The 27657-nt window shown below is 46.6% G+C and overlaps 1 protein-coding gene across 1 annotated transcript in view; it reads right to left on the reverse strand.

The window, feature by feature from the left end:
- Window positions 1-473: 473 nt before the first annotated feature.
- The window catches only part of LOC126481843 (skin secretory protein xP2-like), a 54055-nt gene continuing 26871 nt past the window's right edge, over window positions 474-27657 (reverse strand). The window contains exon 2 of the mRNA XM_050105803.1: window positions 474-1139. Coding sequence (XP_049961760.1) covers window positions 474-1139 — 666 coding nt within the window. The remainder of the gene's footprint in view (window positions 1140-27657) is intronic.

Genomic DNA, 27657 nt, shown 5'->3' on the forward strand with positions numbered 1-27657 from the left:
GGGCTAAGAATTAAAAAAAAAAAAGTAAGCATCTGACATGCCCAGTTTTAACTATCTCTAACGGTGGCTTACTGAATATGTTGGCAAAAGAAAGAACTATTCCAGTAAATTTGGATCGTTATCCGATAAAAGCAAAAAATGATTGGTGACGGCACGGTACAAAGAGTTTACCTGTCCTGACAGTAGTAACTGTAGTAACAAACACTGTAACGAGAACTTAAGGAAAAATAGCATCGTAAACGTATGGCACACGTCTGTCATGTCCTGTCTCCCGTATGGGACCTGAAACGCTCCGTCTTGAGTCATTTCGTCACAAGCGTGGCACAACACTGCCGTCGCAAATTCCTCCAGCTTTGGCGAGCTTCGGGAAGGACCCTCCTCGGAGCTACAAAGACACAAGTTTTGTAGGGAGTGAGCGCTCAGAGCTCGCGGTGCGCCTGCAGTCCTGCTTGTCGGCGCTGCTTGTCGCGTAGTTAGCTGGAGGGCGACACGGGCCGCGGCGCCTCCATCAGCTCGGGCTGCGCCAGCGGAGCGGACATCTGCATCTGCACGGCGAGGGGCGGCGTCGAGACGGCGGCAGGGGCGGGCGTCGGCGTCGGGGGCGTCGGCGCCGGCAGGGGATCCACCACCATGGGCACGGGGGCGGCGACGGAAGGCGGCGTCGGCGCCAGCGCCGGCGTCTTGGGCGGCGACACGGTGGGCGACCGGCTGCTGTCCTGCACGCTCACCGTCAGCACGTGGTGCGGTGGCGGCGGGGGCGGCGGCTGCGTGGGGTCGCCGAAGCACGACTCGGAGGCGGAGCCGTCGCCGGCCGTGAAGACGGACGCGTTGGAGTGGTCCTCCCCGCTGCTGGGCGACGGCAGCGACGCTGGAGCGGCCGCGGGCCCCCCGCCTCCGGTGGACGGCGCGGGAGCTGGCGCGGCGCCGCCCCCCGCCCCCAGCTTGGCGCCGGGCAGCGCAGCCAACGGCGCCGCCTTGGCCCCCGGCTGCGCCGGCTTGGCAGGCGCGCCCTCCTTGGGCTTGGCGGCGCCGGCCTCTGGCTTGCCCGTCGCCTGGTTCTTGTGCTCGGCGGCTTCCGCGTTGCTGATGTTGTCCTGCTTCTTCCACTTGGTGCGCCGGTTCTGGAACCAGATCTTCACCTGAAACAAGACAAAGACCACACGCCACCTCAGTCGATTCCCCTGGAACAGATGGGAGCGGTGCTGCAGCTGCAATGGGCGCTGAGCGCTGTCTGTTTTGTGCTGCCTCCGCCTCTTAATTCTGAGTGTGCAATTTTGATGATGAAGACAGCTAGTGCCAGGCACTACTACCAATAGAACGACTAAGGAGAGAACGCATTCGCTGTGGCCACAAAGATTATTTCTCCGACTAAATCAGATACAGTGGTCGTTTCATAGTCGAAAAATTGAGAACACTGCCGAAGAAGTGGTACATGTCAGAAAATGAACGAATCTGCTGATGTTCCAGTCACTGATCGAAAGCGAGGTGGTTCCCAAAAATAGGAAAATTTTTTGTGGAACTCGTTTCAGCGACTGGTGTAATGTTTAGTGATCCAGGAAGCAGTACACTATTATGCGGTCATCATATCTGGAAGCCACAAAAACCGCACTACTCTTCCTAGGCATCGCTCACAGTCCAGGACTAGTATGCCACGCAGACTTATTTGCAAAATAGCCAACTTCCCAGTTCAGAAAAACTGAAATCTACGGGGTAGTTATCAATTGTAAGTAAACTTCCGCTAGTTGAGAGGGCTCTCTTGAAAAACGAGTGATAGTAGAACAATGAAACTTTCGAGGAAACACTTGTATGCACTTGCAGAAGAGAAATAACGAATAAACCATCAAAAGAAACACATTTAAATTTCCACATGAGAGGGTAAGATTTGTTTACAGCCGGCCGTTGTGGCCGAGCGGTTCTAGGCGCTTGTCCGGAACCGCGCTGCTGCTACGGTGGCAGGTTCGAATCCTGCCTCGGGCATGGATGTGTGTGATGTCCTTAGGTTAGTTAGGTTTAAGTAGACCTCAGATGTTAAGTCCCATAGTGCTCAGAGCCATTTGAACCATTTGTTAACAGCATACTATGTCTATACTCCAGCTTATATACTTTGCTCAATCTGACGACGAACTGCATCCGCGACATTATCGAACTGCACTACATGTACCATTGCACAATTGTTCGCAGCGCTTTTCAAACGGTGGACCATGGAATGTTAGCTTTCGAAACACACAGCTCGTGCAATTCTTAAAGATCGCACATTGCATCCGGCATTCTCAGCCATGGCGACACCAACTTCTTCAACAATTTGTGGCGCAATTGGTTGTTGGCTCCTCCCAGGAGCAGATCCCACATCGCCAGTTAATTTGAACTTCCGAATCCTTTTCTTTAACCCCGGAGTGAAAGAGAGGACCTCTCCGTATTCCTTAAATGCGTCGATTCTCGCAAAGAGCAACAGCACAACTGCTGTTGTTTTGGGAAAACAGCTTTATGAGTAAAGCCCTCTTCACCTTGTCCAGAACTGTGTTGAGTGCGAGCAACTGTAATGCACGCTGATGCTTGTGTTTCGGCCCTTCGTCGTCGTGCTAGCACCGGCACCTAACGACAAATCACGACACTGACACTACTAATAAGGCAAATCCTGCAGCGCACAGCCTGAATATCATTCCCATAAAGATGGGTACTCATACGGTAATTAGTGGGGTGAGGGTATCATCTGGTGTGCTCCAGGGAAGTGTGGTAAGTTCGCTGTTGTTTTCTATCTACATAAATGATCTTTTAGATAGGGTGGATAACAATGTGCGGCTGTTTGCTGATGATGCTGTGGTGTACGGTAAGGTGTCGTCGTTGAGTGACTGTAGGAAGACACAAGATGACTTGGTCAGGATTTGTGATTGGTGTAAAGAATGGCAGCTAACTCTAAAGATAGATAAATGTAAATTAATGCAGATGAATAGGAAAAAGAATCCTGTAATGTTTAAATACTCCATCAGTAGTGTAGCGCTTGACACAGTCACGTCGATTAAATATTTGGGCGTAACATTGCAGAGCGATATGAAGTGGGACAAGCATGTAATGGCAGTTGTGGGGAAGGCGGATAGTCGTATTCGGTTCATTGATAGAATTTTGGAAAGATGTGGTTCATCTGTAAAGGAGACCGCTTATAAAATACTAATACGACCTATTCTTGAGTACTGCTCGAGCGTTTGGGATCCCTATCAGGTCGTATTGAGGGAGGAAATAGAAGCAATTCAGAGGTGGGCTGCTAGATTTGTTAGTGGTAGGTTTGATCATCACGCGAGTGTTACAGAAATGCTTCAGGAACTCGGGTGGGAGTCTCTAGAGGAAAGGAGGCGTTCTTTTCGTGAATCGCTACTGAGGAAATTTAGAGAACCAGCATTTGAGGCTGACTGCAGTACAATGTTACTGCCGCCAACTTATATTTCGCGAAAGGACCACAGAGATAAGATAAGAGAGATTAGGGCTCGTACAGAGGTATATAGGCAGTCATTTCTCCCTCGTTCTGTTTGGGAGTGGAACAGGGAGAGAAGATGCTAGTTGTGGTACGAGGTACGCTCCGCCACGCACCGTGTGGTGGATTGCGGAATATGTATGTAGATGCAGTTTACCATCCAACACTGGTTCAAGGGGCGAAAATATAATTATAACCACCCTGCACAGTTATCAATGTCGCCTTAAACATGACGGTGTTTCTCAGTAGGGTGTTGTACCACCCAACATGGCGCACCTCAGGCAGAAGAATGGTGCGAGTTGTCCGATGTGTTGCATGAAGCGACGCCACTCGTTCGTGGAACACGCAGTTGACTTATGGCCAGTGATAAACCACAAGATGTCGGCATGGACGCATTCAGTTGTGAAGAAAATGATGTCAGTGACATTTATAGATTAGATTTGATAACTGTTCGCTCTGTGCATCCTAGTAGGATGGGGAACATGTCACAAAACAAAACTACCTTTCGCCGACGACGTGGCCATACTTTCGGATAACGAGGCAACAGCGACCAACAAGCAGAAATACTAAAAGAATGTGCAGAAAAAGTTGGCCTGTAAAAGTCTTACCAGAAGTCTGAATTCTTCTGCTCAAAATTGAAAATACAAAAATTAGACGCAAAATACGGCAAGGTAACCTGGAATCTACAGGAGGAGTAAAGATCTCACAGAAGACTAGACTACAAAAAACGAAGAGAGCTTATGGCAGGACACAAGACATAAGAAATGCATGTTTGTTCAAAGAAAGATCAGACACTACAGCACAGCAATGAAGCCTGAAATACTGTATAGAAGTGAGACACTTAACACTCAATGCGAAAAGTGACATTGGAAGTATACCGAAGGAAAAACGCAAAATCGTGAGAAAAATTCTTTGCCCGAAGCTTACACTCTAGGAAAACCACGGAGAAGATGTCAAAGCTAGCAGCAGATGTCAGAAAAAGAAGGTTAAAGTTCTATGTGTACATAGGAAGGCTACCACCAACGAGACACACCAACAGAAGTCTGACATATACACTAGGGGGCAAGACAACAACACCATGGCTCACTCAAGTCAAACTCGACCTAGAAAAAGCACACATCCATCCAGCACCAAGTTCAAGAGAGGAACATATTCAGAGACAAACTACACAAATAGAATGTTGGGTCACAGAATGTAGGTCCAAAAGGAACCTGGGACAAAGTGACCTGAGAAAAGAAAAGGACTCCATGGAGAAAAAAATAAGAGAATCGTGGAAGATAAGAAATCATGCTCAAAGGAGGCAGAATTCTCTGTGGGATCCTATAGGGTCCCAACGCATATATATATGAAACTGCTTTATTTCGAGTTATGGTAGGCATTAAGTCATGATCCAGTGCAGGCTTTTGGCATGTCCTGTTCACCTGCATATCGACAAATTTTACTCTGTCAATGGTGCACCTACACATTTCAATTGGGATGCAAGAGAGCATCTCAAAGTGGCCAGGTCATGAAGGACTAGTTGCTTGGCCTGCAAGATCTCCAGATCTTAACTCCTGCATCTCTAATTTTGGGTCCGTCTGATAGCGCTCATGTATGGCGTTGCAGATGAGAATGTGGTACAAGTACAATGTTCAATATGTGTGAAATCTTTTGGGACTTAACTGCTAAGGTCATCAGACCCTAAGCTTACACACTACGCCGGCCGGAGTGGCCGAGCGGTTCTAGGCGCTTCAGTCTGGAATCGCGCGACCGCTACGGTCGCAGGTTCGAATCCTGCCTCGGGCATGGATGTGTGTGATGTCCTTAGATTAGTTAGGTTTAAGTGTTTCTAAGTTCTAGGGGACTGATGACCTCAGATGTTAAGTCCCATAGTGCTCAGAGCCATTTGAACCAGTTTTTTTACACACTACTTAACCTAAATTATCCTAAGGACAAACACACACACCCATGCCCGAAGGAGGACTCGAACCTCCGCCTGGACCAGCCGCACAGTCCATGATTGCAGCGCCTCAGACCGCTCGGCTAATCCCGCGCGGCAGCTCAACTACAGCAGTGAACTGAAAACAGCTGTGCAGGTGCGCAGAATGAGATGAACGGAGCCTGCAACATTCCGAGAGTGGTAAGAAGTCGAGCAGATCACTGCTACTGTCTACATGAACATCATTTTGAACATGTCTCGGTCAGAGTTGAGTTGAATTTCGGATCGTTTCACGCCATTGCTCTCCGAGAACAATTAATTTTGTGTTCTATATGTTGCACTTGTGATCCCTGCTCTCCTGCATGATGCTGAAATAAAGTTGAGACAAAACTTTATTTAACGTTTTACTTTTATTTAATTCCATACATTACACTCACGAAGTGTGTACAGCTACTTTTGAATCACACAGCTACACACTGCAAGCTAGCTCTGCGTTCTGGTGCAGACCATCGAATTGGGACTGGCCTCTGTGTCACTTTCAGCCAGTTGAGTCATTTGGATGTTGTGTGTAGAGGCATGGGCTTAGTAAAATACTCTTCTGGCCGTAGCCACTACTTCTCACTCAAATGGCTCCTCAACTGGTATCACGAGACCCGAGTGCAGCTCGTTCCAGCACTACCACCGAGGAATTACAAGGGATCGAACTCTGGTCCTCCGCATAGGAACCAGACGTGCTGACCACTGGGATAGACTGGCAGACAAACACTGCAAAGACCCCCACACATAGGCCGACTAGTCGGCCGTCCCCCATTTGCGTGCGCATCTACCAAGCCGCACGCCTGTGTGTGGGAGACTTTTTAGCGGTCGGGTCCGTGGTTTGGCTGCGTCCTCTTGACGACGAAACCGCTACCTACTAGCTCCGACCGCTACCTGCTAGCCCACACTCCGCCAGTGCAGACAGCAGGTAGGACCCGCCAAGCAGTCGCCGTTGCCAACAGTCAGGCGGGACGGCTAGCGCGTCGTAGCAAAGGTCAGCCTGTGAATGGACGGCCTTAAGGTACTTTGCAGATTATAGATATCTGGAAAGAAGTAAATTTCCAAATAACATTAAGTGTATTTAAATATGTATTGCAAAGCCATTTCCTTTGCCAACGTGAAGACTGTCGGAGAGAGCCCGGTGCAGCTCGTGCTAGTGCGTACCCTAATAGAGCGCGCTGGTGCTCCCGCAGTTGCGCAGGCCGATTGTCACTCGCAGCCGGACAAAGAGGCCAGGCTGCCCTACACGTCAGGTGGGGCGGGAGCCGGCGGCAGCAAAACACGGCGCCAGGCCGTGATTTACGTCCTGCTTCGCTCCTTAACTGCTGCCCCAGTCATTCGTCATACCTCAGCGTAGCTCATACTCTCGCATTAAAGCAGTGTCCAGCATCGGTGAGCCGGCGGAGTCATTAGCAATTATCAAGCGACGTTGGAGGTAGCGTCGTTCGTGACGCATCTAAATGGCGGCTCGGCCATAAATCAGGTCCGCGTTCTGCAGTTGATGCTGGCGGCAGCTGCCAAACTGTCTCTCAGCCACTCGGCAGCTGACAGGGCTGTTAGATGGTGCGTCATATTCCTCCTCTCCGTAAAAACTAGCCGTATCCTCTGTTTAAACGTATATTCATGAGAGTTTCACTTATAACGTAATTAATGTTTGTACTCTCTGGCTAATCCTGGATTTGTGTGTTCTAGAAAGGTACTACCGTGGCTGGTTAGCCATTTCCCGTATACTACATCTACATCTACATCCATACTCCGCAAGCCACCTGACGGTGTGTGGCGGAGGGTACCTTGAGTACCTCTATCGGTTCTCCCTTCTATTCCAGTCTCGTATTGTTCGTGGAAAGAAGGATTGTCAGTATGCTTCTGTGTGGGCTCTAATCTCTGATTTTATCCTCATGGTCTCTTCGCGAGATATACATAGGAGGGAGCAATATACTGCTTGACTCTTCGGTGAACGTATGTTCTCGAAACTTTAACAAAAGCCCGTACCGAGCTACTGGGCGTCTCTCCTGCAGAGTCTTCCACTGGAGTTTATCTATCATCTCCGTAACGCTTTCGCGATTACTAAATGATCCTGTAACGAAGCGCGCTGCTCTCCGTTGCATCTTCTCTATCTCTTCTATCAACCCTATCTGGCACGGATCCCACACTGCTGAGCAGTATTCAAGCAGTGGGCGAACAAGCGTACTGTAACCTACTTCCTTTGTTTTCGGATTGTATTTCCTTAGAATTCTTCCAATGAATCTCAGGCTGGCATCTGCTCTACCGACGATCAACTTTATATGATCATTCCATTTTAAATCACTCCTAATGCGTACTGCCAGATAATTTATGGAATTAACTGCTTCCAGTTGCTGACCTGCTATATTGTAGCTAAATGATAAGGGATCTATCTTTCTATGTATTCGCAGCACATTACACTTTTCTATATTGAGCCTGCAGACGATGTTTATTTGTATCAAACGTGTGACTGCTATCACTTTCGTTTTATTATGCACCAGTTGCTGTGCCCGGCGTCACCTGGGACGTTCAATACCTGCCATACGAAGTGATTGGCCCTGTGCCTTGATACAGAAAATGCAAGCTGCATGGAAGACTACAGTCGCATAAAATAGAAGAGCATATTTGATTCACTGGATGTCAACAGAAAGCGACGAATGAATACTTTGGTTTTCACCTGTATGAAAAAATGATTTTTTGCGCCATCGGTTATTACATTATGCGGTAAGTATCTCGTTGAGTTTTTGGAAAATTCGTCTCCCATTGTTTCAATTCAGTTTTCACTGTTTCGAGTAGGGCTGTGTTTGAGCACGACTCGAATTGTTCGAATAGTTTACGTCACAGTCCGATAAATCTCGGGTTCTGTTCGATCTTTTGATGAGACGGCGATCTAGTGGCTTTTGTTGGTACTACATCCACCTGCCTTAACGTTAGTATGGCGCTGTGGATTTTAATAATAAGATTAACGGTTGAACACGGAGTAAAATATCTTCTAGGGTATATGCCATGTAGAACAATGGCAACTAATCAATAAATAAGAGTTAGGAATTATGTTTGTGTTAAATACTCGAGCTCTCGTTCCGCGATCTAGTGACGTCTGATGGTAGCCTGCTATCTCCAAGATGGATATTGCAGCTGTAATTTATCCTCGCAGTATAAATTACAGTCAAATGGCTCTGAGCACTATGGGACTTAACATCTATGGTCATCAGTCCCCTAGAACTTAGAACTACTTAAACCTAACTAACCTAAGGACATCACACAACACCCAGTCATCACGAGGCAGAGAAAATCCCTGACCCCGCCGGAAATCGAACCCGTAAATTACAGTCAGTTTGCCACGATATACACTGACGAAAAGAAATATCGGATCATCAGGAAGGAGTTGTGCGACATAAATGACGGTTGGTAGGAGTGTTTCTACATCTTAAGGACGACGTCTATTCAAATTTCACGCCAGTTGCATAAGAGCGGCGCTCGTAACGCCACTATGAGGATGCATATGAGGTTTGCTTTAAATACACGGTCTAACGGTCATCAGCCTTAGTTGTCTTTGAGATTGGACGTGGTGAGTTGACGTTAGTCAGGAATGTCTTCAAGGCTACAAAGACGTAACTATCAACACCTCACTGAACGAGATGGAGAAGCTGGATGTTCCTTCTGCGATACTGCAGAAAGACGTGGTAGGAATGGAACCACTGTACACGATTGGTCGCAGAGGTGGTCATGAGAAATGTACCGTCGCAAGAAGACTGGGAGCAGGAAGGGCATGTGGCTTCCAGGATGGAACACCATCGTGTTCTGCAGACAGGTCTGGCGCGTCGTGCAGCATTTGCAGCAGCAATCTGAGCGCAACGAACTGTCATAAATTGATCACTTTGAGGACAGTTCCGAGCCAGATGCCCTGTAGCGTGCATTCCACTGACCACAAACCACCGCCATTTGCGATTACATTGGTACCAAGCAAGGGCTCATTGGAAGGCAAGATGGAGGTCTGTTGAGTTTTCTGATGATAGCTGGTTCTGCCTCGGTGTCAGTGATGTTGGTTAGAAGGAGACCAGTTGAGAGCCTGCAACTAACCTGTCTGCGTGCTAGACACACCGGACCTGGAATTGTGGTCTGGGGTGCGATTTTGTATGACAGCAAGAGAACGCTCGTGGTTACCCCACACACCCCGACAGTTTGATGATTCGACCTGCTGTGCTGCCATTCATGAACAGCATTCCGCGGGGTGTTTTCCAACAGGATAACGCACGCCCACATACTGCTGTTGTAACCCAACATGTTCTACAGGGTGTCGACATGTGTCTTGGCCTGTTCGGACACCAGATCTGTCTTCAGTCGAGCACATACGAGGCATCATCAGACGACAACTCCAGTCTCATCCACAAACAGCATTAATCGTCCCAGAATAGATCGACCAAGTACAACCGGCACCTGTACAACACAATGCTCGCCCGTTAGCATGCTTGCATTCAGCATTCTGGCGGCTACACATGTTATTAATGAACCAGTATTTCACATTTTCAATGGTTTATCTCGCAGTTACATTAACCTTTGAACTTGTGATATTAACCACTTAAAGATGTTACTTCGACAAAAATTATCCTCGAAAATTCATTACATGTAGAAATTTCAAGCGTATCGGCCAAGAATTACCTTTTCGAGACGTTTGGTAATACACATTATAAAGTACAACGTAGGCTGCATTGTAGTACGTCAATCACATCGTGATTACGAGCAACGTAGAGTTCAAACTTGCATCTCGGGATGTGCAACAGCAGTGCGTTTCGTTTATTTCAAGTGTCAACTTCACTTTGCAATTTCTCGGGAGGTAATTGACGTATTGCGTTGCAACCAACAGCATTCTTTTTGTGGTTTTTCATATTATTGATTGCGTAAGAAATAGTACCTGGTGTCCATTTAAAAAACATAAGTTTGCGTTGAAAATAATATTTGCTTACGTTTTAGAACGTCTCATATTACTTTCTTTCATGAGCCCGTGTCTTACGTTCATACCCGTGAAAGTCTTTTTTCAATATCTGTTGTTGTTCCAGAGACATTTGCGCTCAAACGTTTATGTTCCCCACCCTGTGTACGTAATCATATAAAGGTAGAGCGTGAAATCTGGGTGCTAGCGAATGGCTCTCAGAAAGTAGGAGTGGGAAGTCGGACAGACTCGACAAAATTCTCCATCCACACACGGAGAGCAATTTCATTTGTATACGTTTAGGAAATGACAAGAAATAGTACCTGGTGTCCATTTAAAAAACATAAGTTTGCGTTGAAAATAATATTTGCTTACGTTTTAGAACGTCTCATAATACTTTCTTTCATGAGCCCGTGTCTTACGTTCATACCCGTGAAAGTCTTTTTTCAATATCTGTTGTTGTTCCAGAGACATTTGCGCTCAAACGTTTATGTTCCCCACCCTGTGTACGTAATCATATAAAGGTAGAGCGTGAAATCTGGGTGCTAGCGAATGGCTCTCAGAAAGTAGGAGTGGGAAGTCGGACAGACTCGACAAAATTCTCCATCCACACACGGAGAGCAATTTCATTTGTATACGTTTAGGAAATGACTAAAAATAGTAGACGAGCTTTGCTAATTGGACACGAAAGCAACAGACGACAGAAATAAAGAAGTAAAATCCGGACACAACATAAAGAAAAGCTTTTGTGTAAATGAGAAACACGTTAACACCGAATATAAATGTAAGTAGTATATTATTAAGTCTTTTTCTGAAGTGCTGAAGATTAACTTGGCTGGTAGGATAATAATGAAGAGGCTCTTTATCGTACTGCTAGAACGAGGCCGGAGAGAGTAGGGGGGGCGAGGGGGGGGGGGGGAGAGAAGGAAGGAATGTGTAGGTTGACATAATATATCCTGGGACTTAAGAGAACAGTTAATTTGCAAATAGATGGATATATTGTAGAGAAGAGTGGATATCAGTATGTTCAAGAAGAACTGTTTGTTGATTTCAAAAAACCCTTTGGCAGTTTTAATAGAGATTATTTGTGGCAGACTATGACAGAATTCGACAGTGACAAAAAATTAGAGATGAAACCAAAATACATACAGAAAATGTAACGTTCCTCGTCAAAATCAAAAATTTCATTCTAGATGGCAACAATATACACTCCAGTGTCAAAAAGGAAAATTCCCTTCACCCTAGTGTCAGAAAAAAATGAATCCACACCTCAGACAACTAAAACGAGAGCACAAAATTATAAAAACAATATTACAATACTGACTAAAACTGATGGAATATTTGGTTTAGGAAACAATAAAAGAGGAAAAAAAATGGTTCAAATGGCTCTGAGCACTATGGGACTTAACATCTGTGGTCATCAGTCCCCTAGAACTTAGAACTACTTAAACCTATCTAACCTAAGGGCACCACACACATCCATGCCCGAGGGAGGATTCGAACCTGCGACCGTAGCAGTCGCACGGTTCCGGACTGAAGCGCGTAGAAACGCTTGGTCACACCGGTCGGCTACAGCTTTACAGTGAAAGAAGAAATGAAATTTATTAGTGTTTAACGCCCCGTCGACATCTCGGCCATTAAAGACAAACCGCAAGCTAAACTTTAAATGAGTGTGTACCGAGGCCGTTTTGGACAAAACGACCTGACTTCCAACGCAGCTGATTTCGGGAAACTACGGGCGTTTTATGTCAGCAAGGCCGGACGGCGAACTGAACGTCGTTTCTCACCAGTACATGAGCTATGTCTGAATTCCTGCAGCACATGGCTCGGTTCGTCAGTGTAAAAAAATTTTTGTATAACAAAATTTTGTAAAAAAAGTCTACAAAATTCTAGAACATTACAAAAAATGTCCAAATTATCTGAGTAATTAAAAAAAATAGCTTCGTTACTTTTCACTAAAGCTGACATCGGCTCAGAAACGGGCCAGTTACGGCGTGATATAAATGTGCGATCACTAATCAGGAATGAAGTTAACTAACAGACAAGAGAAAAATTTTCTTTTTCCAAGTTTCTGTGCAAAGATTAATTTTCTTTCGCGAGCAACTTACACCTCACATAAAGTGTTGGAAACGAGAACCGCAATCTGAGTGCACACACTCACAGAGAGTCGTTGCTGATGATCTGAGACGAGAATGAATTTTCATCATTTCAGATATGGCAAGAGTGGAGACAGGGAAAATAACCGCAGTTGAAATGGCTCTTATCGATGAATAACAAAAACTATAGGTAGATGGGCACTGTTTTGCCGCGCTGGATAACCCACTGACAGACATGAAGTCGAAGTTGCAGATAATTACAACTATTGTCCCAGTATTTTCCATACCTTACTCTTCAAAATATGGAATTCAAGGACAAGTTGACTGGGACTCATGATGAATCTCGATCACTCTTCTCCCACATACTGTCACATCACATTCTCAAAATCTACTGTGCTAACAATTACTGCCGAGAACCCTGGCTCTCACAGCGATACATTTCTTCCGATTAAGATGATGCCTGTTGCGGATATTTTCTCTGTACATTCTTTCCGTTTCCGGGCACAAAGTCCTGCTGCTCTATGCAGTAAATATACTGTCCAATCTCGTTAATGTGACCACCTGTCAAAAGCCTGAATAGCCACACTGTGCAGCGCAGACCGCAGTAAGAGAGCCAAAGAACTTCTACAAGGTACCGGCAGGGAAGTGGAGCCATGCCAACTCAAGTGCGGTGGCCAGCTGCGTTAGGTTTCTTAGTTGAGGGCCCGTGGCGTGAACAGCCAGATCGAGATGGTCCCAACAGATTCTCGGCTGGGTTTAAATCCGGGGAGTTTGGTGGCCAGTCGTGTGCCCTACGAACCACGCACGTACACTGCCAGCTGTGTCACACTTGTGCATTGTGGTGCTGGTAGATGACTCGTGGCGAGGATAAGCAAACTGCACTTACGGGTGCACATGATACCAATGATAGATGCGTACTTGTGTTAATCCACTGTGCACTGCAGAACGACGAGACCACCTAGACCCTTCCTACAACTGTTGCAGGTGTTTGCTTTCGAACGTTTCACGCCGTACACGCAAACGCCCATCTATCCAGTGGAGCATAAAACGTGTCTCATCTGCGATGGTCACCTGTCGCCACCCACTGGACGTTACTTTGCAGTACTGGCGTGCACATATCAGTGGAATCTAGGTAGTGGCCAGGTTAATGTGCCTGGACCGTGTATGTGTTTGATAGTTTTTGAAATGAGTAATGTTCAGTTTTCGACAACTAGTAACGAACTACGCACACATCAGAAACGGTTGCGTTTGTTTTTTGAGATAGCGCCACCAACATTTACAGGGTGAAATGTATTTAAACCGACAAACTCTGGGAGGTTGTAGGGGACATCAAAACAAATATTTTTCCCTAATGTCATTTTTTCCTATGAGGATTATTTAAACCGGTAGAGGCCGTATTACGCTCTTCAGTTGTTAGAGGGCGTATTACGATCTTCAGTTGTAGGCAACTGTTCTCCACCAGTGTAGTAGTGCATTGTCTCTGATTACTAACGGAGCGATACACCTGGAGTGAGTACACTGATATGGTTGGTGCGTACTACATAGCACACCACAACGGCGAGCTGTATAGCAGGTTTATCAACAACAATATCTTAATCGCCGTATCGCGCATCATACGACCTTTGCTGCTGTGTACCAACGTCTGCGTGAGACCGGGTCATTTAGCAGATTACCTGGACAGGGACGCCGTCGCACAGTAAGAACGCTGCAATTTGAGGAAGCTGTCTTGCAGCATGTGGAGCGGGATCCTTAGATCAGCACTCGTGCAATTGCACGTAACATGGGGACGAATCAGACGAATGTATGAACAGTCCTTCGAGAGCAATTGTTACGTCCATTTCACTTACAGCGTGTCCACAACCTGGATCCAGTTGATTATCCACCTAGAGCACAGTTTTCGCGGTGGTACGTGGAACAGTGTGAAATGCATCCTACATTTCTATCATCTATGTTGTTTACAGATGAAGCAACGTTCGGGCGAGAAGAAGTCTTCAATATGCACAGTTCGCATGTTTGGAGTGAGGATAAACCACATGCCACAGTTACTAGCGTTCATCAAGTTCGTTAATATGCGGGACGGTGTTGTTGCGGACTGTTTAATTGCGCCGTATCTGCTACCTAGGCCATTAAATGGCAGGCACTACTGCAATTTTCTCGCCAGAGCATTGCCAGTATTGCTGGAAGACGTCCCGCACCCTACAAGACTACGCATGTGGTTCCAACATGACGGGGCGCCGGCACATTTCAGTCGTCGTGTGCGTCGATTCCTGGACCGACGGTTCCCAGAAACGTGGATTGGCAGAGATGGTCCTGTACCATGGCCTGTTCGATCCCCAGACATGTCCTCTTTGGACTTTTTGTGTGGGGAGAGATGCGCAATCTTGTTTACGCAACTCATGTTGCATCAGAAGAGGATCTGGTTGCCCGGACAGTAGCAGCAGCAGCAGGAACAATTCAGGGTACTCCTCGGGTTTTTGCCCGTGTCAGACAGAACATGATCCGACGGTGTAACCTTTGTTTACGTGTCAACGGGAGGCAATTTTGAAAATCTACTGTAAATGAAATTGGGTTGTGTTAATGTGTTGTCTCTTGGTCATAAAAAAATATGGAAAAGTGTTTGTTGGTTTAATTAATTTGCCGTCAAAGAAATCTTCCTCTACCAGTTTAAATACCACTCATAGGGAAAAATGATATTAGGGAGAAATATTTGCTTTGATGTCCCGTACAACCTCCCAGAGTTTGCGGTTTAAATACTTTTCACCTTGTATATGGCAGGCAGTTGTGTATTATGAAACATAAGCATTTCGCAGTCGCGTGATCTACACGAATTTCTCATTCAAGCTTTGTTATCACCTGAAATATTCTCTTCTGACCACAGGATCGTTATGTCAAAATATAAAGTTTAGTTCAAACAGCTTACGGGAATGCAAGTGGTTGACGTCTTACGCCGGCCGGTGTGGCCGTGAGGTTCTAGGCGCTACAGTCTGGAGCCGAGCGACCGCTACGGTCGCAGGTTCGAATCCTGCCCCGGGCATAGATGTGTGTGATCTCCTTAGGTTAGTTAGGTTTAATTACTTCTAACTTCTAGGCGACTGATGACCTCAGAAGTTAAGTCGCATAGTGATCAGAGCCATTTGACGTCTTACGCAAAAAAACCAAGATCATACTTTTCAGACCCTAAAAGGGTCCCAGTCTTAGACCTACACCGTTTTTCCGCTGAATGCTGTCTGCGTAAGGTAAAAAAGTGCCACCTATGTATTTTCACTACTCACGCAATTTGGAATGTGCGTCTGATCTAGGATGATTTTGGTTTGCGGATGTCTACCGTGTCCCTTGGAGTTGTGGCATATCGTACATTCGTCAGACCGCCAGGACCATGGAGGACCGGTATATAGAGCATAACCGTCACACATGCTTTCAACGGCCCAGTAAATTATCTGTTCCAGTGCATTCATTGCCTTGGTACCGATCATCCTATGGAATACGACAACACGGAGGTTTTGGTGTGCACTTCCAGTTACTGGGCTAGTGTTACTAAGGAAGCATTTGAGATTAAATTCGCGAGTGATCTTATAAATAGAGACAGAGGTTTCTGCTTAGATTGTACAAAAATCCTGCTCCCTCCCTGGTCAGGCAACAGAGGGACGGAGTTCTAGCTTATGCGTTGGGTATTAATATTCACAGTCGATAACTTCTGAAGTTGGTCGTCTTGACGCTAGTAGTTTACGATGTCTGTGTGTGTGTGTGTGTGTGTGTGTGTGTGTGTGTGTGTGTGTGTGTTGCCTTTCTGTATGTGGTGCATTATGGTTTCTCGGCCGGCGTAGACCGTCCTAACGAGGTATTGAAGTTCCTCGCACAGCGGTCTCTCACTGCATTTGTACTGTCGAAATACAGGCGGTCGCCGCAGACGTCACTCCGTTGCATTCCCGTAAGCCCTTTCAGTATTTTACAAATGGCTCTGAGCACTATGGGACTTAACGTCTAAGGTCATCAGTCCCGTAGAACTTACAACTGCTTAAACCTAACCAACATAAGGGCATCACACACATCCATTCCCGAGGCAGGATTCGAACCTGCGACCGTAGCGGTCGCACGTTTCCAAACTGTAGCGCCTAGAACCGCTCGGCCACCCCGGCCGGCTCAGTATTTTACACTCCGAGAGAAAACACGAGTCTCATAGTCAGTTTAGGATTATGTAGCGTCTTGTACAATGGTTAGGTGCTTCCTGTATTAAGTAGTTCGCTACACACATACTTCAAATGCTTAATGATTTCATTAAAGTGCCTCTCAACTGATGTGTAACCGGCACTGAGACACTACAGCCCTCCAAATAACTACCGGTATTGCCTACATTTTTATCGGCACCGTTATTGAAAGCGACTTCCTCGTCTTCGAATAATCGTGATTTGAGCACAAAGGTATGTCATTATCTGTTTCTATCATAGGAACAGTACGTGCATATACTAATATTCCGCCTATGTAGGTAGGTCTTTACGTCGTGTCTTACAAACATTGTACGACACACGCCACTGGTAGTAATGTAGCTAGCAGACGGCACAGTGTAACTAAATGCCTATTGGCTTCATGGAAGGCATGCATAAGACTTGACAGTTCATTTCCTTTCGTTAATTCCCTTCTTAATCTCCTGTGTCCATGTGTGAGCGGTGTCGTAAGCAAGGATAACTGAGCGGTTATCAGTTTGGAGAGCAAATGTCATAACGGAGCAATGTGAAGTTGATTCGCCTCGGTTGCCGAACTGGAGCGCGCAGTTTCCGTACGTGGCAGTAGCGAGGATGTGTGCCCGCTGAAGTCGTAGAGGCGCGACCCGCATCGATTCGGTCTGCAGTCCAACCGGGGACAAAGGCTGCCTACCTGTAAAGGCGGGACCGCGCTGTTTGCAGGCACCGCTCCCATGAATAAATGGAATGGGAGCCCGGTTCCGCTGCCACACAGGTGCTGGGAGTGTAACCTCCAGCTTGTACGGGAAAGCTTTCGACATAATCTATCGCCTAGCTGCTCCACTAAAACAAGGAGAGCATTACCGATCTTGAACGCACACTATGTACTGTTTAGCTACGCAAGTCGGACGGCCATAATGTTAAGTTTACAGGCTGGAGGGACGGTCGTTATTCGAGAAACGCTCGGTGAAAGGAGACGGCGGCTACCAGTCTTCCAGAGGAAGGAAACGCAAGTTTTAGTGATGTGCCCTGTGCTCTAGAAAGGAAAGTACGGTTTAACGTCACGTCGGCGATGGTGTTATTGGAGACGAAGCACAGACCGGACAAAGATGGGGCTGGAAATCGGCCGGAAAAACGAAATCTGTATTTTAAGTACTAATATAACTTCAGCTGGCAATTACTTTTGACTCCTCTTCGTTTATTTACAATGCGTAAATACACTGTCCAGTCACACTGATGTGACGAACTGTCAATAGCCTGAATAACCACCTTCTGCAGCGCGACCCGCTGCGAGACATCAAGGAAGAGCGTCAGTGGGGTTCTGAAAGGGTCAGACAGGGACGTGGAGCCATGCCGACTCCAGGTCCGCGGCCAGCTGCGATAGGTTTCTACGTTGAGGATCCACAGCATGAACAACCCGATCGAGCTGGTTCGACATATACTCAATTGGGTTTTAATCCGAGGAATTTGGTGGCCGTGGAGTATGGTAAACTCGCCCCGCTGTTCTTCGAATCGTGCTCGTACACTGATATTTGTGTGACAAGTTGCATTGTCCTGTTGGTAGATGTCGTCGTGCCGAGGAAACACAAACTGCATGTATGGGTGGACATGATCCACGAGGAGAGATGCACACTTGTTTTGATCCACTGTGCCTTCCAGACTGACAAGGTCACCCAGGGAATGCCACGAAAAACATTCACCAGACCATATTGCTCCCTCCTGCGGCCTGGAATCTTCGTACGACTGTTGCAGAGTGTTTGTTCAAAAATGGTTCAAATGGCTCTGAGCACTATGGGACTTAACATGTGAGGTCATCACTCCCGTAGAACTTAGAACTATTGAAACCTAACTAACCTAAGGACATCACACACATCCATGCCCGAAGCAGGATTCGAACCTGCGACCGTAGCAGCCCCGTGGTTCCGGACTGAAGCATCTAGAACCGGGGTGTTTGTTTTCAGACGTTTCACACCGTACACTCTAACGGCGATCTGTCATCCGAAAAGGCCACCTGTACCCACATAGTGGACGTCCAGCTGAGTGCAAATGCCAGCCCTCGTCGTCGATAAACAGCAGTCAGTACGGGTGCAAGAAGCAGTCGCCTGAACGGTTGTTAAGGAGACATTGTTGGCAGTATATGTGTGTTTCCAGATGGGGATATTCAGCCGCCATACAGCTGTTAAAATTAATGCTGAAAGCTGCAGCTGTCATTTATTTTGTACAATTCGCTACTACTTCCGGTCGGTGAGCATTACCGAGCTTAGCTGGCATAAACGGCACGAAAGCTATACCATAATTTGAACAAAAGTAATTTGCTCTTTTAAGCCCACCATAGTACGTACAAAATTTCTCACCATAATAACTGTGTACGATAGTTTTCGTCAAGAAGCAAGTCCACATCGACAGCTAGTAACACAGTGTTTCACAGCAAGTAATACAGTGCGAAAGTAGCTGCCGATGTGGGCTTGCTTCTCGACGAAAATTAACGTACGCAGTTATTATTTACGTACTATGGTGGGCTTACAAGAGAAAATTACTTTTGTCTATGCCACCTACGCTTGATAATGGTCATTGACCGAAGCTACTAGCGAACTGTGCAAAATAAATAACAGCTGGAAGTTTTAGCCATGAATTTTAACATTGTTGGTAGTCTCTTGGATTATCTGGGCAATTAGTTGCTCAACAACTGCACGTCTGTTCGCTCGTAGACACTCCGCAGCCGACGTTCGACCCTGTCATCTACGGTTCAAATTCAGTAGTATCGGAAATGTTTCCTGAAGATCATATTGGCTTTTTGACGTCAGATAAATCACTCTGTTTCCGCATTAGGGCAACGACTGCACTGTTTTTCCGCCCCCCCCCCCCCCACGCTTGTATACCCTCCACTACTGCCACGTACGGATACTGCGCGCTCCAGTCCAGCAACCGAAGCGATATCGCCTTCACATTGCTCCATTATGACATCTGCTCTACAAATTGATAACAGTTCAGTTGTCTTTACGCACGACACCACTCAAACATAACCACAGAAGACTGAGAAAGGAATTAAGGAAAAGTAATGAACTTTCAGGTCTTACGCACGCCTTCCGTGAAGCCAATAGGCATTTAGTTACACACTGCCATCAGCTAGCTACACTCCTGGAAATTGAAATAAGAACACCGTGAATTCATTGTCCCAGGAAGGGGAAACTTTATTGACACATTCCTGGGGTCAGATACATCACATGATCACACTGACAGAACCACAGGCACATAGACACAGGCAACAGAGCATGCACAATGTCGGCACTAGTACAGTGTATATCCACCTTTCGCAGCAATGCAGGCTGCTATTCTCCCATGGAGACGATCGTAGAGATGCTGGATGTAGTCCTGTGGAACGGCTTGCCATGCCATTTCCACCTGGCGCCTCAGTTGGACCAGCGTTCGTGCTGGACGTGCAGACCGCGTGAGACGACGCTTCATCCAGTCCCAAACATGCTCAATGGGTGACAGATCCGGAGATCTTGCTGGCCAGGGTAGTTGACTTACACCTTCTAGAGCACGTTGGGTGGCACGGGATACATGCGGACGTGCATTGTCCTGTTGGAACAGCAAGTTCCCTTGCCGGTCTAGGAATGGTAGAACGATGGGTTCGATGACGGTTTGGATGTACCGTGCACTATTCAGTGTCCCCTCGACGATCACCAGTGGTGTACGGCCAGTGTAGGAGATCGCTCCCCACACCATGATGCCGGGTGTTGGCCCTGTGTGCCTCGGTCGTATGCAGTCCTGATTGTGGCGCTCACCTGCACGGCGCCAAACAAGCATACGACCATCATTGGCACCAAGGCAGAAGCGACTCTCATCGCTGAAGACGACACGTCTCCATTCGTCCCTCCATTCACGCCTGTCGCGACACCACTGGAGGCGGGCTGCACGATGTTGGGGCGTGAGCGGAAGACGGCTTAACGGTGTGCGGGACCGTAGCCCAGCTTCATGGAGACGGTTGCGAATGGTCCTCGCCGATACCCCAGGAGCAACAGTGTCCCTAATTTGCTGGGAAGTGGCGGTGCGGTCCCCTACGGCACTGCGTAGGATCCTACGGTCTTGGCGTGCATCCGTGCGTCGCTGCGGTCCGGTCCCAGGTCGACGGGCTCGTGCACCTTCCGCCGACCACTGGCGACAACATTGATGTACTGTGGAGACCTCACGCCCCACGTGTTGAGCAATTCGGCGGTACGTCCACCCGGCCTCCCGCATGCCCACTATACGCCCTCGCTCAAAGTCCGTCAACTGCACATATGGTTCACGTCCACGCTGTCGCGGCATGCTACCAGTGTTAAAGACTGCGATGGAGCTCCGTATGCCACGGCAAACTGGCTGACACTGACGGCGGCGGTGCACAAATGCTGCGCAGCTAGCGCCATTCGACGGCCAACACCGCGGTTCCTGGTGTGTCCGCTGTGCCGTGCGTGTGATCATTGCTTGTACAGCCCTCTCGCAGTGTCCGGAGCAAGTATGGTGGGTCTGACACACCGGTGTCAATGTGTTCTTTTTTCCAATTCCAGGAGTGTATATTACTGCCCGTAGCTGGTTCGTACAATATTTGCAAGGGACGACGTAAAGACCTACCTACTTAGGCGGTACCTTAGTATATGCAGGTACTCCTCCCATGATAGAAGCAGCTCACATACCTTTGTGCTGAAATAACTATTACTCGAAGACGAGGAAGTCGGTTTCAATAACGGTGCCGAGAAAAATGTTGGCAGTACTAGTAGTTATTTGGCGCGCTACAGTTTCTCAATGCCGGTTAAAAGACAGCGTACACAACAGTTGAAAAGATATTTTAACAAAACATTTGAATTATGTGTGTAATGAACCAGTGACTACAGAGAGCACCTAACCATTACACAGACGGTAGATAATTCTGAACTAGTATGGAACTTGAGTTTTGTCTCGGGGAATGCATACCGGGTGATGTCTGCGACAACCGCAGATATTTCGACAAGGCAAATGCAGTGAGAGACGACATGTGAGAAAATTTAATGACTGCGAGTGCTCCCATCCACCTTCTGTGAATGGTTATTGCACGTTGATGTCGAATATAGGCGGCGGTCACATTAATGTGACTGGACTGTGTAGTTTCAAGTAGGTAATCACTCATCTTCAGATGTTCAGAACATGGGCTTTCATGTGCACTGCCTGAAAGAAGAACTGAAGCACCCAGAAGGGAGGGCAGAACCAAAAAAAAAAAATCTCAGGTGATGTTATCTGCGTGACTACAATATCGAGTCACAGTTACAAGGAACTTGCCAGTATGAGCGCACTTGGAAAAATGACATTGCACCTCCTCTGGCCTGGACGAGCTGATGCACTGACTGAGTGGGAAAGGTGTCTTAAAGCCGTTTTATTCTCTCCTGAGGCAAACTGGCCCACAACTGTTGCGACAGGATCTTGATATCCTGGACACTGAGACGGAGTTGACGTCTGACCCGGTCCCACACTTGTTCCATCGGAAATAGACCTGAGGATCTTGGTCTCCACGGAGTACCTCATCATCACGCAGACAGTTCGTAGAGACACTTGCCATGTGTGGATGAGCACTGCCCCGTTGAAAAATGGCATACTGTCGCGTGAGAGGTAACACATGAGGGCGCAGGATGTCAGTGACGTACCGTTGTGCCACCAGAGTTCTCTCGATCACTACCTGCCGTGACCTGCAGTCGTACCCCACGCCAGTAGGAACACTGTTCTGCCTTTCCAAAACGTTGTCATCGACGACGACGACGACGACGACGGCCATCACTGAAGACAATGGGACGCAATTCACCAGCAACCAATGCTTCCCTGTTACGGCTCAACTGCAAAAGCAGCCGTATGTGTTGTGTTAACGGCAACCTGTGCATGGACGATACTACCATAATCCGCTGCTGCTAGTCCTCCACCAATGGTGCGGGATGACACAGAACGTTCCAGGGGTGCATTACAATTCTCAAATGGCAGGCGCGGCGAAGTCACGGTTTTACGATGTACTTGGTGCACAATACGGCAATCCAACCTTGTGGTAATCAGACGTGACTGACTGGAACCTCGACGGAGAAGACGCTTGGCATCACGTTCCCAAGCAGTCCAACATCGAGCAAATGTTACAATGCCCCACAACTATGGATATTGCGGTTCATGATACATACTGCGCGATGTCGTTTGACAATTCCCAAGAAAATCGGAAATGAAATTAAATAAACTGTTTGTTCGAAATAAGAAAACGCCTCGCGCTGTAAAGTGGGTTCTTTCCAGAAATTTATAGCAGCTGTTGGACGAAATAACAAGAATACTATTGCAGAAGGAAAGATACACATTTATGGAAACTGAGCAAGGAAATGTCCCCTTTTGTCGAAGCAAAACAGGTCAGCCGACGATTGGGGAGTTATGATTTAGGTCTACCTTAGATGCGTGTAAATGAATACATTGTTTAAAGCAGTAATAGCGTAACGGAAGGCGGAGAGAGCGGTGATGATGTTCGGCACTAAATTAAATTTCACCGCTCGGAGGCAGCAACGCGGATTACTTCTGCCGCCTATCGCACTAACACGTGCCACTTCTCGGAAGCAGATGAAGAACGGCAAACAGTCACGCACAGTTATCTCCGGAAATAAAGTGCTAGAAAGAACTTCCGACGAAAAACGCCGCATCCTACGGCGGCTAATAAGCGAGGGAGATAAGGGCGCGCCGTTCCTGGAAGCGGCCGTGAGCTCCGTAATTGGAGAGCGGCTCCAGCCGACGCGAGTTGCGGGCGGCGAGTTATGACGCCGGTTTTTCCGCCGCGCTATCAATGCCTGCGATGAGCGTTTCGGTTGTGTAAGGAACGAGGAAATACGTTTGAAGTCCTGTCGACGGCGATGTCATTTGACAGACCACAGTCTGGGTTGGAGACGGAAAATGGCTGTGTCCTTTGCCCGGCATTACTGTTCAGCGATTTAGGGAAACTGCAGAACTTAAGCTGATGGCCAGAAGACAAATGGCTCTGAGCACTATGGGACTTAAGTTCTAAGGTCATCAGTCCCCTAGAACTTAGAACTACTTAAACCTAAATAACCCAAGGACATCACTCACATCCATACCCGAGGCAGGATTCGAACCTGCGACCGTAGCGGTCACGCGGTTCCGCACTGTAGCGCCTAGAACCGCTCGGACACCCCGGCCGGCCGCCAGAAGACAGTTGAACATTACGCCTCCCATATCGCACCCCGGCGAGAACAGCGAAACAAATAAAAATGCAACACTTGAGAAAACACGACTTAAAGAATTAATTCCACAAAACGTATTGAAATAGTATAAGCTTTCCAGAATGAGATTTTCACTCTGCAGCGGAGTGTGCGCTGATATATATAAGCTTGCTTTAAATTTCAAGTAAGTATTGTTGCCAGTAAATTCCATTACATTATTAGTGCACTCTGGGCATAACAAATAATGCACCGTTTCACTCGCTTCTGTGACACGAAGTCGAGCTTACAAATGGACGCTCGTCATTCAATAAATATGAGTGTTTTTGAACTTTAAAGATGAGACCTTATTTAATGCCTATTCCAATCGCACTCTGTGTCTATTATACTGCAGACTTCCGTGAAGTATTATATGCTATATGAAATATTGAGGAATATCACTTTTATTTACTCCTTAATGCTTGAAGGGAACGAAATTTCCTGCCATGCACCAAATTACTGCACAGTACTTTACACATTCAGGAGCAATTGAAACTAAGCGTTTTTAGTAATAATAATAATAATAATACCTAGGAATTTTACAATTAGGACAATATCAAGCATGGGCACGTAAGAAATGTGGTCAGCAAACAGCAGAGGCAAAGGGTTGGAAAAATTCTGAAAATCAAACTAAATCGTGTTAATACTATCAAGGCACTCAATACCTGGGTCATTCCCTTGATCAGACATGCTGTAGTCATTTTCGACTGTACACAAGTACAGCTGCATAACATGGACAGGAAATGCCGGCCAGTGTGGCCGAGCGGTTCTAGGCGCTTCAGTCTGTAACCGCGCGAGCGTTAGGGTCGCAGGTTCGAATTCTGCCTCAGGCATGGATGTGTGTGATGACCTTAGGTTAGTTAGGTTTAAGTAGTTCTAAGTTTTATCACTACGGCAAGACTATTGGCATCTAGAAAGGAGAGGAAGAAACTGGAAGTATTTGAAATGTGGTGCTATCAAACAGTGTCAAAAACTGAGTGGACGAATTCGTACAAAGCGCCGTCAGCTGCAACATATGTAAATGCATACAACTGTTTCACTTCACAAGTAATCCAGTACAGACACGTTAGTTTTTTTTAATACAACTGTTTCACTATACATGTAATCCAGTACAGACATGTTAGGTTTTTTTACTGTAGAAAAAAACATAAAAAGTGGCGCTAAATTTTCAAATATTCTTGTGCAGTGCACGAGCGGACGGCATGCTGCTGACGAAAACATTAAGGCAATCGGAAACACTCGTCATGGGCGTGGTGGTCCGAAACCAGTTACGGCATTGAAATAAAGTTTTTTTGGAAGTATTTGTGGCTGGATGCGTTATCAACGGCCGCGGAGTTCACGAGATCCAGCATGAAAACAATGAAGAGGGAGGAACATTGGTCGTGTCCTTTTCAATCGAACTGTCAAGATATTCGGCTTAAGCGATATAAGCAGACCATGGAAATGAACCTGAAATTTATTTTCACCATACTTCCCTTGTAAACTTCAACAGTCACCCACCGTTCGACAAGGCGCTGAAAGCCTGCAGCATAGAATTCTTTTGACAGCGTTCGAATCTAACGAGTGGCATATCGGGATATAACATGTTTATTTGGTTCCTTAAATTGCTGCAGCCCACAAGACCGATGTGTCCAAATTCCCTAGACTGGATAACCAAGGTGGCAAAGACGTTTGTGACTTTTTCTTGTCCTTTGTGGAATTCCTGTATCTAACTGAACATGTTGTTGTTGTGGTCTTCAGTCCAGAGATTGGTTTGATGCAGCTCTCCATGCTACTCTATCCTGTGCAAGCTTCTTCATCTCCCAGTGCTTACTGCAACCTACATCCTTCTGAATGTGTTTAGTGTATTCATCTCTTGGACTCCCTCAACGATTTTTACCCTCCACGCTGCCCTCCAATACTAAATTGGTAATCCCTTGATGCCTCAGAATATGCCCTACCAACCGATCCCTTCTTCTAGCCAAGATGCGCCACAAATTTCTGTTCTCTCCAATTCTTTTCAGTACCTCCTTATTAGTTATGTGATCTACCCATCTAATCTTCAGCAATCTTTCGCAGCACCACATTTCGAAAGCTTCTATTCTCTTCTTGTCCAAACTATTAATCGTCCATGTTTCACTTCCATAGATAGCTACACTCCATACAAATACTTTCAGAAACGACTTGCTGACACTTAAATCTATACTCGAAGTTAACAAATTTCTCTTCTTGAGAAACGCTTTCCTTGCCATTGCCAGTCTACATTTTATATCCTCTCTACTTCGACCACCATCAGTTATTTTGCTCCCCAAATAGCAAAACTCATTTATTACTTTAAGCGTCTCATTTCCTAATGTAATTCCCGCAGCATCAGCCGATTTAATTCGACTACAGTCCATTATCCTCGTTTTGCTTTTGTTGATGTTCATCTTATATTCTCGTTTTAAGACACTGTCCATTCCGTTCAGCTGCTCTTCCAAGTCCTTTGCTGTCTCTGACAGAATTACAATGTCATCGGCGAACCTCAGAGTTTTTATTTCTTCTCCATGGATTTTAATTCCTACTCCGAATTTTTCTTTTGTTTCCTTTACTGCTTGCTCAATATACAGATTGAATAACATCGGGGATAGGCTACAACCCTGTCTCACCCCCTTCCCAACCACTACTTCTCTTTCATGCCCCTAGACTCTTATAACTGCCATCTGGTTTCTGTACAAATTGTAAATAGCCTTTCGCTCCTTGTATTTTACCCCTGCCACCTTCAGAATTTGAAAGAGAATATTCCAGTCATCATTGACAGAAGCTTTCTCTAAGTCTACAAATGCTAGAAACGTAGGTTTGCCTTTCCTTAATCTATTTTCTAATACAAGTCGTAGGGTCAGTATTGCCTCACGTGTTCCAACATTTCTACGGAATCCAAACTGATCTTCCCCGAGGTCGGCTTCTGCCAGTTTTCCATTCGTCTGTAAAGAATTCGTGTTAGTATTTTGCAGCCGTGGCTTATTAAACTGATAGTTCGGTAATTTTCACATCTGTCAACACCTACTGTCTTTGGGATTGGAATTATTATATTCTTCTTCCAACTGAGCATTTATTACTTTGACATACGGTTATAACGGTACGTGGGACGAATTTCACCATGGACGTGCTCTGTGGACAGTCCGTCGGTTCGCAAAAGTCGCGTTGATCTAGTCGGATACATACTCGTAGCTCATCTGCCATCTTAACCTGATTGCAGATCAGTAACCAATTACCGCGGAACGCTTTGTATTGGCTACTGTCCACGCGACGTCTGCTGCCACCTTCTAGATACGTACAGACCCAAAATTTAAAGCGATATGCGGTACTCTGTCTCTTGCGACTTATTTATTGCCTGACTTTCGTGCGAATCGGGATAGCCTGGGAGGTCTCAACTCCGCTCCTTCCGAATAGAAGTCCAGAACCTTAACCATTGCGTCACCTCTATCAGCTGTTTAAACTGGCACACGTGTCATACATATGCTGTTACTGGAAGGATCGATGGACAATCGTAACATATGCTACATTTTGTCAACGTATAAACTGCACTTGGACGAACTGGTCTGGTTTCCATAGGCGCCTATGCTCTGTTAGCAGTCGTAGGCGTCGTGCTGATATTACGCTCCTTTCGCTAAGGACGAAGCCGTTGAGTTACCTCGTCTCGCTGCAATTGCGTTACCTGAGCCAACTGACATTTTTCACCGTTAATTGGAAAGCCCGGTCCGTCCAGAAGTGGCACGGAGCTGCAAATATAATTACCGGCGGCCCGTGTAGAAGGCGAGGCGCACA

Source organism: Schistocerca serialis, chromosome 5 (assembly GCF_023864345.2).
Source record: "Schistocerca serialis cubense isolate TAMUIC-IGC-003099 chromosome 5, iqSchSeri2.2, whole genome shotgun sequence".
NCBI classification, from domain to species: Eukaryota; Metazoa; Arthropoda; class Insecta; order Orthoptera; family Acrididae; genus Schistocerca; species Schistocerca serialis.